Source organism: Sminthopsis crassicaudata, chromosome 1 (genome assembly GCF_048593235.1).
Source record: "Sminthopsis crassicaudata isolate SCR6 chromosome 1, ASM4859323v1, whole genome shotgun sequence".
In the NCBI taxonomy this organism is placed as follows: domain Eukaryota; kingdom Metazoa; phylum Chordata; class Mammalia; order Dasyuromorphia; family Dasyuridae; genus Sminthopsis; species Sminthopsis crassicaudata.
Genome location: NC_133617.1, coordinates 681,811 through 696,040, shown reverse-complemented (window position 1 = coordinate 696,040; position 14,230 = coordinate 681,811). Strand labels below are relative to the sequence as shown.

General features: G+C 42.4%; 2 protein-coding genes and 1 gene segment (V, D, J or C); 2 read left to right on the top strand and 1 right to left on the bottom strand.

Moving 5' to 3' along the window:
• LOC141552161 (uncharacterized) overlaps positions 1-5,596 on the bottom strand; it is a 37,856-nt gene extending 32,260 nt beyond the window's left edge. The window contains exon 1 of the mRNA XM_074284633.1: positions 5,442-5,596. Coding sequence (XP_074140734.1) covers positions 5,442-5,596 — 155 coding nt within the window. The remainder of the gene's footprint in view (positions 1-5,441) is intronic.
• LOC141556155 (immunoglobulin lambda variable 9-49-like) overlaps positions 1-14,230 on the top strand; it is a 1,090,947-nt gene that overhangs the window by 423,236 nt on the left and 653,481 nt on the right.
• Positions 6,739-12,093, top strand: LOC141556086 (uncharacterized). Its single transcript, XM_074289613.1, has one exon. The coding sequence runs from the start codon at positions 7,756-7,758 to the stop codon at positions 8,974-8,976; it is 1,221 nt and encodes a 406-aa protein (XP_074145714.1). The 5' UTR covers positions 6,739-7,755; the 3' UTR covers positions 8,977-12,093.

Below are 14,230 nucleotides of genomic sequence, written 5' to 3'. Positions count from 1 at the left end.
ATGATTTAATTATAGTAGAGTCTAAAACAAACAGCAGGAAAGCAGAGACACATTCATTCCAACATCCACTGTGGTGTTGTGGTGGCTGGAGGCTGAAGCACAACCCCAGGGACTCAGGGCCAGATTCATTCACTCCATCTCACACCACCATGGAGGCTGGCCTCCTGCAATTCCCCCACTGAGACCAAGGCTGGTCTGAAAGACTTTCTAGAAAGCTGCCCAAACCCAGGCAAGGAGAAAATAAACAATTTGGACTATAACACCTAGTTATTCTCCCGGTACTGAATTGAAACAAAGGCTGGCCCAGAGACCTCCAGAAAACCCATAAGAACATTACACAATGTAACAGTTTTTTTGTCAGATAATTTCTGCTAGTCCATCTCTCCATTTCCTTCTCCTGTCTACCCTCTGCCTTCTTGGTTCCACCTTCCAAAATAGAGTTCTCCATATGAAACAATTTCCTAAAAATGATACAAGAGGAAGGATCTAGAAACATTGTGATAGATTAGATGATTAGAAAGAAGAATCAGAGATGAAATTTTGGTAACATATATTCAGTCTTATACTTGGTTTCACTTGCCAAACCAAGAAAGGGAAAAGCATTGTGGTACAATGAACTGATGAACATTTATTAAGAGCTTGCTATATGCAGGACACTGAACCAAACGATTGGAAGCCAAAAGAAGAAGTAGACAGTCTCTCCATTAAGAATCTCACAATCCAATGGGGAAAACCACAAGAAAATTAACATGTATAAATTATATACATAAATTTTAAGTTATATATACATATGTATGTATGTATTGTGTGTGTGTGTGTATATATAACTTTAAAAATAGGAATGAATTGTTTTAGAAAAGCTGACAAAGAGATGGCAAATAAATGGAACACAGAGTTTGCAAAGTCAGAAAGACTTGAATTCAAATCCCAGGTCAGAAACTTAGTTAGCTAGATGACAATGGATATGTTACAATTAGCATCACCTGTAAATTGGGGTAGAGAAGGAAATGGCAACAGAACAAAGTGGCTTTGCCAAAAAAAAAAGCCAAAATGTAGTGACAAAGACTCTCATTGATTGATTGATTCAGGCAGGGAATGAAGGTAACCTTTAAAGCATTTCATACTGAGAGGTTTTGATTAGAGGTATTGATTGAAGTGTTGATTATAAAAGGATGTCACTGAGGGATAAAAATTTCCATAGAAATCTTAGGAGAAATTGCATATATGTATATATGTAAGGAAATGCTCATAATATGTTCAGTTTTAGTTTCTCTCACACTTTCTATATTCAGTTCCTTCAAGAGTACCATTCACCTGGATTTAAACAGTCAATCCTATTGTGTAGAGGGAATATACAAATGGATGTGCCTCAGGCTTGTCTTTACACTAATTTTCTTTATTGTGTTTGAGTCCAAAGGAACAAGGATCATCCTTAACTATTTACACAAATGCCAATGTCACAAAAAGCTGAGTGACAAAATATACACCCTTTCTCCTCCATACCTCCCTCTTTTGCTTCCTTCCTTCCTTGCTTGCTTCTTTCCTTCCATTCCTTCCTTCCTTTCTTCCTTCCTTCCTAATTTCCTTCCTTCCTTCCTCTGACCTCTGACTTTGTGTGACCCTGCATAAGTCACAAGTTCCCTTGCTATCTGTTTTGTGATATATAAAACAAGATTAGTCTTAAAGACCTTTAAGATCCCTTCTGGTCCTGTTTCTGTTATCATGCCTGGTTCGTGCTAGATTCCCAGAGTTAGAATCGATGCACATAGTGCTCCTGGAGCAAACTCAGGAATGGGCTGTCATTCCAGCTAAATCTGAAAATCATATTATCCTCCTTGCAAAAATGAATTGCCTTTTCATCATTCTTTGAGTTCCAGATTTTCCTAATAGTGAGCCATTAAACATGAATGTCACAGCAGGATCACACCTCTTGAGATCACATTGGAACTCAGGTCTTCCTGATGTAAGCCTCCATCACTGCAACACTTAGTTGCCCCCAAGATTATCTTCTGTATACTCTGCGTGTGTTTTATAATTTCTCTCATTTTTAATTAAAGTTTAAGGTTTAATAACTTCTGAAGGATAAATATAAATAAGTATAAAACATGCCAAAGGTTGATGTCTTAAAAATTTTTAAATACTGAATATTTCTTGTTAAAATTCAAGATAATCACCATCTTTTGCTACACTTCATTGCTCCAGTCAATTTTTGAACTTCATAAAACCTTTCATCAGCTGTTTCTCAGTAATTCAGAAGATATCATATGTAATCCTAGCCTCAAGATCAGCCCCCCAAAGAGGATGACTTCTTGCTGCTTCTAGGATCAAATGTAAAATCCGTTAGTTTTCCGAAGTCCTTCAAAGCCCTTCCAATCTTCTTATATTTCACTCCCCAAAGTGTACTGTTCAGTCCAGTGGTACTAGCCTCCTGTTTCATGAAGCAAAAATGTCATCTCTCAAATCCAAGCATTCCTTCTCATGATCCCCCATGCCTGGAAAGCTCTGCCTCCTCAACTCTGTCCACTGGCTATTTGGGCATTCTTTAATTTTTAACTAAAATCTATGGGAAGCCTTCGCAAATTCTTTTAATTTGAATACCTTTTCTCTCGCAATTTTTTTTTATTATTTATTCTGGAGTTAATTTGCTTTGTCTATATTTGTTTGAATGTTGTCTTCCCTAATTTGATTGTAAGCTCCTTGAGGGCAGATAATTTCTTTTTCCTTTTTTGGACTCCACCCCGCTTGTATCCCCAGTGCTTAGCACAGAACCTGACATGCTTTTCTTGTTTGTTCAGTCATGTACCACTCTTGATGAGTGCATGATTGTGGCACACCAGGTCCTTCTAGCCTTGACCACCTTTTGAAGTCTAAACAAACCCTTATGTGTTGCTTCTGTGACCCTAAATGTCCATCTTCTCTTCTGCCATTCCTATTCTACTTTTCCCTTCAGTGTCTCCCAATACCAGTTCTTTTCCAATGAGTGAGTCCTTCTATTCATTGGTCAAAATATATGAGATTTAATTGTAGTTTTTGTCCTTCTAATGTAGTCTGAAGTATTTATTCAAGAATTGACTGATTTGATCTCCTTGCTATGCAAGGAATTTCCTTTTTTTTTAAAGGAAATTTTATTTTTATATCTATTTTGATCTATATCTATCTATATAGATATATGTTATGGGTCAGAAATTGAAACAAGGTGCTAAGTCAGGGGAAGTGATAGAGACAATAGTTATTTAATTTAGCATGGTCTACTATGATTGATTTAATCCTACAAAGAGATGTTTTGGGCCAGACCTTGAAACAATGTACTAAGTAGAATTGAGGAGACACTGGTTAAATCTAGTTTAGCACTGACGTAATCCTATAATAAATAATGGTTGCCTAGTGATATAATGATTGATGTGTACTCTATGTGGAACATATAAGGAGGAGCTGTCAGAACCAGTAAGGACAAGGGCACTAGAAACTTTCTGAGGCTGAGACAGATTCATTCCATCTTCCAGTTTTGTTGTGGCTGGAGGCTGAAGTACAAACTTTTGGATTCAGAGACATTTGGAGGGAGCTAGAGGCAAAGGAATAGTGGCAGGAGCTCTTGGAACTAAGGACAGACATCAGCTTCTATTAAAGCTAACAAGGCCCCAGAAAAAGAGACAAGACTTGGAAGGAAACAATAAAGGAATTGGACCTTAATCCTTGGCTGCACTTGTGGTGATTACTGGCTGCCCCCAAAAGCCCCTCAAGAAACCTGCTCCCAGAAAGCAATACATTTTAGAGAAGAATGTTACATATATGTAACATATATTTATATATATGTATATACATATATGTAAACATATATGTATATACATATATATATATATATGAGATGCTGAAATACTAATAATAGAAGCTCCTCTCCCAGGATGCATGTTACACTTAGTCAATAAGCATTTATTAAACACCTTCTATACTGTGATAATCACCAAGAATATAAAGAAAAGCCAAAAAATAGCCCCTGCTCTTGTTTATAATGTAATGGAGGAGGGAGAGGAAAGAGCACTGGCAAACAACTGTGTAAAAACAAGATTTAGACAAGATAAACTAGAGATAATTAATATCACCCCAATTCTAATTCTAGTCACCTAAGAGAGTTCTCTTCCTTTTTCCTTTCTTATACTACACACACATACACACTCTTCTTTTTCTCCTTTCCCTCTTCTTCTTCCTCTCCTCCTTCTCCTCCACCTGTTCCTCCTTCTCTTCTTCCCCTCTCTTCCTCCTTCACACTTCCTCTTCTTTCTCCTTCTCCTCACTCCTCTCTTCCCCCTACTCTTACTCCTCTTCCTCCCCCTCCTCTTCCTCCTTTACCTCTACCTCCTCATCCTCATCCATTAAAAGCAGCTCAATGGCACAGTAGATAAGGTTCTGGCCTGGACCTGAGTCCAAATCCAACCTCAGCCACTTCCTAACTGTGCGACTCTGGACAAACCATTTCCTCTCCTCACTTATAAATGAAGATAATAACAGCATCCACCTGAGGCTTATTGTGAGGGTCAAATGAGACAATCTTTGCAAAGCACTTGGCAGCTGTCAGGTATTATTGCAATGGGCAAAAGATTGGCCCCTCCTCAGTCCTGGGTCCGGGGGGCCTCAGGCTTACAGGAACGTGTTGCTTAAGGTAAATTAAGGGAAGGTAAAGTGCTTGCTCAAGTATGTGCAGACAGAATACTTGCCTAACGATGTCAGATACCCCTGACCTGTTCCAATACTCTATGTCAACATCTGCCACTGTGCATTCTCCTGTCACCTGTAAGCCCCCTATCTTTCTGCCTGTAAGTGGAAAGTCCAATGTTTAACACCCAAAATAACTGCAAGGCTGAACGAGACTGCTTTATGAGGCTGTCTCTACTTCTGTTCCTGAGGGAACGCTCCCGGGAGGTCGCACCGGCTGTAATAAACGCTCTCAAAATTACCAACTCCTCGGCTGTCCTGAATGTTATTGCCTGGGCTATTTCATTCTAAAAATGTTGGTTACTGTTATTATTACTATTATTATTCTCAGATTGCTACCAACATAACTGAAGTCCAAAATGCACAGTAAAGAAAAAACCCGATTGTTCCTATTTGTTGCACCATTATATTGTTTCCTGAGGTGATCCAAAAAAACAAAACAAAATAAAACAAACGCAAAACCCAAACGGTCCAGTGGTGCTGTTCCTTCACCTCAGAAAATGCAAAACACTAGGAGAGTTCTACTCAATCCAATCGACGCGCACGTGTGACGTTTCTGCAAAATTCTGGGCTCCAACACTCCTCAGGGGCCTCACCATTGCCTGGGGAAAGGGCTGGTGCGACACCGTTGCAGAAGCAGGGGGTGCACGTGGTACCGGGGAGAGACCGCTTAATGCTGAGGACTAAGGACACGAGGAAAGGCTTCCCCTCTGGGCGGCACATAAGCTAACAAAGGCGGACGCAGCGCCTGCGGCGGCCCAGAGACGGGGCTCAGGCCAGGGGAACAGAAAGAAGCCACACGGTTCCGGGCCTCCCGGAGCTCCCGGGCTGACGGGGAGACGCAGAGTCCGTGCGGTTCCGGGCCCGGAAAGCAGCCGGGCCTCATCGTGTTCCCGTCCCGGCCTCGTTAGAGAGCAGCACGGGCTGTCCCGAGCGCAGCTTCCCGGGCCTCCATTGTCTCCGCAGAGCTGCGGGCAGAGGCGAGGCCTGTCAGAGGGGAGCAGCTCCAAGTCAGGGAACCTTTATTAAACGCCTGTTGTGTACCGGGGGAGGCGGAGGAGAGAAGGGGAAGGGGCTCGGAGCTCCCCCTTACAGACCCCAAACAGCCGCGACCCCGGCGAAGGGAGGGAGAAGCCGGAGGCGCCGCCGGCTGTGACTCCTCGGGCTGGCGGATCCCCGCCCACAGAGACCGCAGCCGCCCAAGTGAAAGCCGTTGGCTCCTCGAGGAAAGCCGGGGGAAGTCGGGGCCGCCCCTGACAAGCAGAGCCGGGACCTTGCCCACAAACGCCGGGGTGACGGAAGCTAAGGTTTCCCAGCAGCCCGTGCGCCCGTGACCGCCGGACGACAATTCCGGAAAGCCGCGGGCTGAATTGTGGGGCTGAAGAAAACCTTTCCAAATCCCCGGACTGAGCGAGCCCTGCGGTTTGTGTCACTGCGCACGCGTGGCCCCGGCTCCCGCTGTTAGCTTCGGCCAGGAGGAGGGTCCCCTGTCTTCGGTCCTGACAGTGCGCACGCGCGTGGGCACTGCTGAGCACCCCTCCTTGAAGCCTGTCTGTGGCCATGGTGTCTCGCACACGCGTGTGTACACAGTGCGTGTGTACAAGCTCCTGAGTGTGCGCCAGTTCTAGCGTTCGTGAGGTGCCTGTGAGTGTGCGTGCAGCCCCCCATCGCCCGCAGCCTCCCCTCCCTCCTCGGGTCCTGCCACCGCCCCTTTCAGGAGCACCCCCTCCCCCACGGCGGCTGAGCCCCTGCCGCCTCCTCTCCTTGCCCTCTCTCCCCTCCCCCACGTGGCGTCCCGTCGTTGCTGCAGCTTTGGTCTCCTGTCTCGGGGTCCCCCGCCCCCAATTCTTCTCCGGTCACTCCTGCATCCTCTGTCCGGCTCGGAAGCCCTCTCCTGGCCCGGCCCAGCCCGTGGCTCCTCCTCCAAGAAGCGTTGGCCCAGCCCCTTGCAGGGTCATTGCTGGGGGTGGGGAAAGGGGGGGACCGCACACCTCGGGGTCCCGGCAGGGGGAAGGGCCGGAGGCCAAGGTGACCTCAGCCTCTCTCGGGGGCCGGGGCTGAGCCGGGCTGTGGGGCTTCCCATTGTCCCGGGGCTTCCCTGGCTGTGGCTGAGCCCTCCCCACAGGCTGCCGCCCCGCCGGTCCCGGGGGAGGTTTGGGCTGCAAGGAGCCAGAGGCCCCGGGGATGCGGCTCTTCCTGGGCCCGGAGTCTCCCTGGGTGAGGCCAGGAGGGGGCAGTGGCTGGCAGCCCTGGCAGTGCTAGAGACCCCCCCCCTCCTCAAGGGACACTGGGGGGATGACTCAGGCCCAGGGCAGGGGTGAGACTTGCCTGGCTCCCTGGGAGCTTGTGGTTCTTGATGACTGGGAAAGAGAAGCATCTGTTCCCTCCAAACACTTGGGGTCTTCCAACTAGATTTGTCCCAGGTGGATGGTTCCAAGTGCTGGAGCCGCCCTAAGCTGATGCCTACAGACCTTTCATCTACTTGTGTTTGTGTTGATTGGCAGAGGGCCTCAGAGAGTGGGGGAACTCTGGGTAAAGTATAAGAGCCTTCACCCCAGAGGGAACCTGCTGACAACGTCTGGTTTAGCTTCCCACCTCCCTTTGGTGTTCTCACTTTTCCTGAGAAGTCAAGGAGGGGAAACTACCCGTGTTCTGTTTACATGTCAACAGCAGGGTACTTATACTTAACACTTGTGTTAACTCAGTGTGCTGAGGGATGCCCTGCTGCCCTAGTTAACACTTGCTCAGTGTGCTGTGCTGATGTAATCATGCTGGGGTATTTAAGGGCTGAGAAGACTAGAAAGAAAAACTTCATCTTTGACCATCCTGGTGGCTCTCCTGCCTCCCTCCCTCCTCCACTAAGACCAAGGCTGGGCCTCTAGAAAAAAGAGTATATTTTGTCACCACAATTTGGGGGCTCAAGAGAGCACACTCTATTTGGTGCCCAAGTAAGGGCCTGGACCTGAAGCTCAACTGACAGGAGTGGCGAGTTCAGTGGAGAACTCCCCCAGACCTGTGAAGATTTTGCTCATCCTCAGGCAGCAGATGGAGCCCAATGAGGGTGTGACTTCCGGCTTTCTCTTGGCCCCAACTCAGGAACCAGTGACCTTCCAGGATGTGGCTGTGGACTTCACCAGTGAGGAGTGGAGTCTTCTAGACCCTGCCCAGAGGGCCCTGCACAGGAATGTGATGCTGGAGAACTACCAGAACCTGCTCTCTGTGGGGATTCCTGTTTCCAGACTGGATCTGATCTCTGTGTTGGAGAAGCAAGAAGGAGCATCAAGTCCCAAGAGCAGAGACTCCAGTGGGTCTCATCAAGATTTCTTTCGTGAAGACACTGGATTTGAATTCAAGAACATTAACATGATGCAGAGCATTTGGCTGGGGACGTCTTCTGAGAAGAGGCTACCAAAGGGCATGGCCGAGCATTGCAATATGAATGAAGCCCGGGTATATGATATGAATTTAGATAAATCAAAGAGACTCTCCAGAGAAATGAATGGAAAAAGCTTCCTTTATAAGGGTAACCTGATTGCTCATCATAAAATCCATATGGGGGAAAAACATCAGAGAACTCTTATTGTATGTGATATATGTGAGAAAGCCTTCACCACTATGAGATACCTCACTTGTCATCAAAGAATTCACACTGGAGAAAAACCCTTTGAATGTAATGAATGTGGAAAAACCTTCAGCCATCGAGGAAGCCTTACTGTGCATCAGAGGATTCACACTGGAGAGAAACCCTTTGTATGTAATGAGTGTGGGAAAGGTTTTAGTCAGAGGCACAGCGTCACTATTCATCAGAGAGTTCATACTGGAAATAAACCCTTTGTATGTAATGAATGTGGAAAAGGATTCAACCAGAGACGATACCTTATTTGTCATGAAAGAATCCATACTGGAGAGAGACCTTTTGAATGTAACAAATGTGGAAAAGTCTTCAATCATCGAGGAAGCCTTACTATACATCAAAGGGCTCACACTGGAGAGAAACCTTTTGTATGTAATGACTGTGGGAAAGGCTTTAGTAGGAGGTGTATCCTTATTACTCATCAGAAAATTCATACTGCAGACAAACCCTTTGAATGTAATGAATGTGGAAAAGCCTTCAGTCAGAGAGGATGTCTTACTGTACATCAGAGAACTCACACTGGAGAGAAACCCTTTGTATGTAATGAGTGTGGGAAAGGTTTTACTAGGAAGTCTGTCCTTATTACTCATCAGAAAATTCATACTAAAGATAAACAGAATTTTTTGAAATAGAGAGATTTCACTCCTTCACTCTCACCAGAGAATTCATATGATTTTGGCAACTCAGTAGGAGGAACATCTATCCTTTTCGAAAATCATTCATTGTGGCTCTTTTTGGTTAACATGCCACTTGCAATTCTCAACCTGTGATTTTTTTCTTCCCCTTCAAATCCAACACATGAGAAAACTGACATTGTATATATTGTTTCACAATGCGTCCACCATACCTGTAAATGAAAGGTAATGGAGTTTCATGGTCTTCCCTCAGAAATTGATTTGGTTTTTATAACTTCTTTAGTCTTTCTAATGTACTGATGTATTTCAAAAATGTAATTGTTGTAGGCAATGTATTGATGTATTTAATGTAGTGATATATTTAATACATGATATTCTGTTCATTAATTTTTTTTCCATTTATCTATATGCTAGAACTTTTGGAATGTTGACTCACTTTTACCATTATCTTTGAAGTTGGTCCTGTTTCTACAATCTGTCTCTGTAATGCCAGAGAAACTGAGGCAAGATAGAGATTAGAAAGTTTTGTTAATATTTTATTAATTCGAGATTTTAATTGACTGGACAGGACTCTCATCTCAAAGTATCCAGTAATGAATGGGGGAATGACAAACACTTTTATAGCTCTTCAGACAAAGGGAAGGAAAAAGCTCAGGAAAATCAGGATGGGGGGAAATTATAAATTTTTACTAAAAGCCAGAATCAGGATGTTTGAATAACAGAAGTAAAGATGTCAGTGAAGTATCCGAGATAGTCTTGTCTTTTGGAATATTTTAGAGGGGCAGTGTCATAAATTCTTTAAAGGCAGAGGGAGCTAGGAGTCAGGAAGTCTGATCTGCTCCTCATCTCCCATGGACAATTTATAACCTTAGAGCAAATGGTCCTCAGTCTTAATGAACCAGAGGGGTTTTATGACTTAGGGACTGAGGCAGAACAGTTAAGGAAACTGAGATAGAACAATTCAGGGAAACTCAGTCAGGACAATGAGGGAAACTAGTGCAGGGAAACTGAGGTAGAACAGCTCAAGGAGACTGTGGCATAACATCTCTTGACTGATATATTTAACATTTCACTATTTCAGTTTCCTTTTAAAACTAACTTTTGCAGTGCTGTCTGAATTGATTATTATTTAACTAATTATCATCTGTGAAGTAAGGGATTAACAGTTCTGAGATATATCTATATTTGTATCTATCTATATAGATATATATATTTCCTTAAAAAAAAAGAAAGAAAGAAAGAAATTCCTTGGACAGCAAGGAGAGCAAATTAGTCAATTCTTGAATAAATCAAATTACTAATTGGAAGAACAAAAACTGAAATTTAATCTCATATATTTTGATCAATGAAAAGAAAGGACTCATAAAACAAGAAAAAGAAAAGAACTGATAAGGGGAGAGACTGAAGGGAAATGGAGAAAAGGAAAGAAATTGTCAATCACACAAATTGTGACATTGTTCCAACTCATTCATGTGCCACGGCATTGCTTTCTGACATAATTCATTCCACTTTCAGATTTACTTTTATTATTAGGAAGTTTTACATTATGAAGTATCAAACTCCCTCTCAGCAATTTCAACCTGTAGGTCATGGTTAGTACCTCTATAGATAGATAAAACAATTGTAATTTCCCTTCCACATGCTGCCTCTTCAAATAGTTGAAGAGCGCTACCTCTCCTCTCCCAGTAAATCTTCTCTTCTTCAAGTCTACATTCCAACATATCCATGTCCTTCCTAAATTGTAGCACCCACTATCAATGGGGGAATGTCTGAACAAGTTATGATACAAGAGTGTAATAGAATAATATTGTGTTATGAGAAATGATGAAGGAAACAGTTTCTGAGAAACCGGGAAGGATGTATATGCACTTATGCAGAGGGATAGTAACTGAAACAGGAGAAAATTTTATGTGATAGCAATATATTATAAAGACAATCTTTGCCTTCATATTTTATATACAATGTTACAGAAATGTTTGTTTTACTGTAATAATAAAAAATAAAATAAATTTTAAAAAAATTTTAAAAGAAAAAAAGAATTGAGAGCTGGGTCCAATTCAATGACCAACCACGATTACAGAAGAGTAATAGTGAACATACTACCGACCTTCTTAAACAAAGAACTGACTTCAGAGTGCTAATTGAAACTTTTTTTGTCCATGGCTAATACTTGAATTTCTTTTGCTTGGTTCTTCATGTTTGCAAAAGGGATCATTTTTCTTTCTTAATGGGAATGAAATCATTTTTTTAATTAAAAAAACAAAAACAAAAAATACCATCCAGAGCATAACACAATGATTTGATCTGGTTACAGGATACAAGATCATCACAATCCTAATTCTGGATTTTGTGCTCCTATTAATGGACCCCAAGATCATATTATCTACTGGGGGTTGCTTTCTTCTATTGTTGATTCATACTGAGCTTGTGATCCACTAAAATAGATTTTTCTTGACAATTATCAAGCCATACCTCTCCCACCTAATAATTACACAGTTAGTATTTTGATGTCATTTTATTCCTATTACATTTCAAGTTGTAAGATTTTGCCCATTGTTCTAACCTATACAGATCTTTAGGCTTCTGATTCTCTCTTCCAATGTGTTATCCATTCTTTCCCATAAATTATTAGCAAATTTGGAATGCATGAGGTAGTTGCCACTTTTTGACTTAAAATGTCAAATTATGGACAAAATGAGAGGGGGGGGGGAGAGACAGAGAAAGTAGGAGAGAGATATTACAACATGGAATGGGAGAAAAGGACCAAACTTCATCAAGATAGGGAAGGAAGGTCATAGAATCTCAGAGATAGAAAGGAGCAGAGATGTTATCAGTACCTTGATAAATTATCATTTAGCCTTCACTTAAAGATCTCCAGGAATGGAAATCTTCCAATCCAAGGAAATCAGTATCTTCCAAGGTAGCCTATTTTACCTGTTCAGAAGATGGGGAGATTTTTATATTACACAGAATCTAATTTTTTTCTCTCTGCAATTTCTATCCATAGATTCTAGTTTTTATCTCTTTGTTTTAAAACTTTTCAAAAAGCTTTTTTTTAAAATCTAATTCCTTTAAAACATTCTTTTTCTGTACAGCGAAATAACTATTTATTTGGACATGTATACATATATTGTATTTAACTTATATTTTAACATATTTAACATGTATTGGTCAACCTGCCATCTGGGGGAAGGGGTGGGGGGAGGAGGGGAAAAATTGGAACAAAAAGTTTTGCAACAATCAATGCTGAAAAATTACCTATGCATATATCTCGTAAATAAAAAGCTATAATAATAAAAAAGAGAAAAAATATTCTATCTTTTTCGTGACTCCTTTGGATCCATAACCCTATTCAAAATGATGTGAGGAGTGACTCCCTATTGAATTCAGTTCCTATTGCTGTGGTGGTAATATCTCAAGAATCTAAAACAACTTTTTTCAGCACCTGGGAAGTATATCTGTTATCCAGAATTAAGCAGCTCAAAAACAGTCCTTACACAATTATCATTTTCAGCTAATGAATTTTTCTAGGAACCAGCTGGGGAACTGAATGGTTCAGTGGATAAAGGGACAGCCCTGGAGTCAAGACCTGAGTTCAAATGTGGCTTCAGACACTATGTGGATGGGGTCTTTTCAGAGTTCCAACCCTCTGTGAATATGTGAGTGAATCAGAAAGAATTAAAAGTCCATTTCCCTTCAATGAGACCTGGGTTCAAAATATTGGGTCAGAAGTACATTGAAAAAATGTATTTTGATGAACATCAAGCTTTAGAAAGAACAGTTTTAGGAATCCAGTAAACATATTCAGGCACTCAAGCCAAATTCCCCAACTCAAAATAGTCAATAGAAAAAAAAAATTAAAGATCACATTTGATTTCATTTCTGCAAAATGTTTCTTTCTCTCCTTTTTCCTGGCAGATTCACACAAGATGACAGATCTCATTTGCAAAGTCACCTTGGGACACAGTTTCTAGCATATCTTCCCAAATTTGTCTGAGAATCTTTTCTTGCCACTCTCTAATCCTACTAGTTTAGTCTTATAAGGCCTTCTGCTCCAAGGGAAAGGCTACTCTATTCCTGGATTCCCAGTCTCACAGGCCTGACTACCAGAGAAGAATCATTCATGGGGAAGGAGAAAGTAAATACAGATAAAAATCTACCTGTAGCTAAAATCGTTTGCTTAAACCGTGAACCCCAGCATGGTGTCCTAAAGAACAAAGAGGTCTGTAAGTGATCTTAGAGACTGGGAGACAATGGACAAAGCACTGGAGAATTTGGATTCCAGTCCCAGATTTGTCCCTTATTAACTGCTGGATTTTGAGCAAGTCACTTTCTCTGGGCCTGGTTCCTTATTTAGAAGATATTGAGATGGCTCCTGAGGTCTCTTTTACCTCCAAATCAGTGATCATATGATCCTACCTCTGTGACCATCCGGAGTAGCCATGAATGTCTCAGTTTCCCCAACTGTAAAATGAAGGAATCAGACATGGCTTCTGGGATGCCTCTCAGGTCCAGGACTTGGTACTGGGAGGCAGCAGGGAATAGTGGATAAGAATGGGAGCTGCCATTGATGGAACCTGAAGAATTGGGAAAGCAATTCTCACAACCACACAACAACCCTGTGAGGTCAGTCCAAGAAGGATTATTGTTTTACAAATGAAGCATGAATGGCTGCAGTGGCTCACTTCTGCTTCCACAAGTGAATGTCCCAGGTGGTCTTTGAACACAGGTGTTCCTGACCCCAAGGAAGGGAGGAAGGAAACAGAGGGAGGGCAGGATGCAAGGATGAAAAAAAAAATGAAAGAAGAAAAGCACGGCAAAGAAGCCCCTTCACTATGGTGGTTTCTAAGGCCATTTGAGTTCCCCATCTCTCAGATCGCCTCAGCAGCTGAAGCTCTTTGTGCTCTCAGGCCTTCTGATTCCCTCACACCTCCAGGCATCATTGGTCCCCATGGAAGAGCAAGGAGGGAAATCTAGGGCTCCCGCTCAGAAGAACCTCCTCAAATTGACCCCCAGAGCACCTGAACACCTACCAAGAAAGGCTCCCCCTTCCCCCTCTCTCCATTCAGACTGCCACTCATTCAGCCTCTAATTATGACTTCGTGGTAATATATTGTAGAAATGTCCTTATTGAACTTTTGGCTTCCTATTTTTCCAACTTTCATCCCATTCCCTTAATCAATTTTTTACACTCTTATTTAAAAATATACAGGTAGGTAGGTAGAAATTGAGATATTTCTCAATCTCTGAT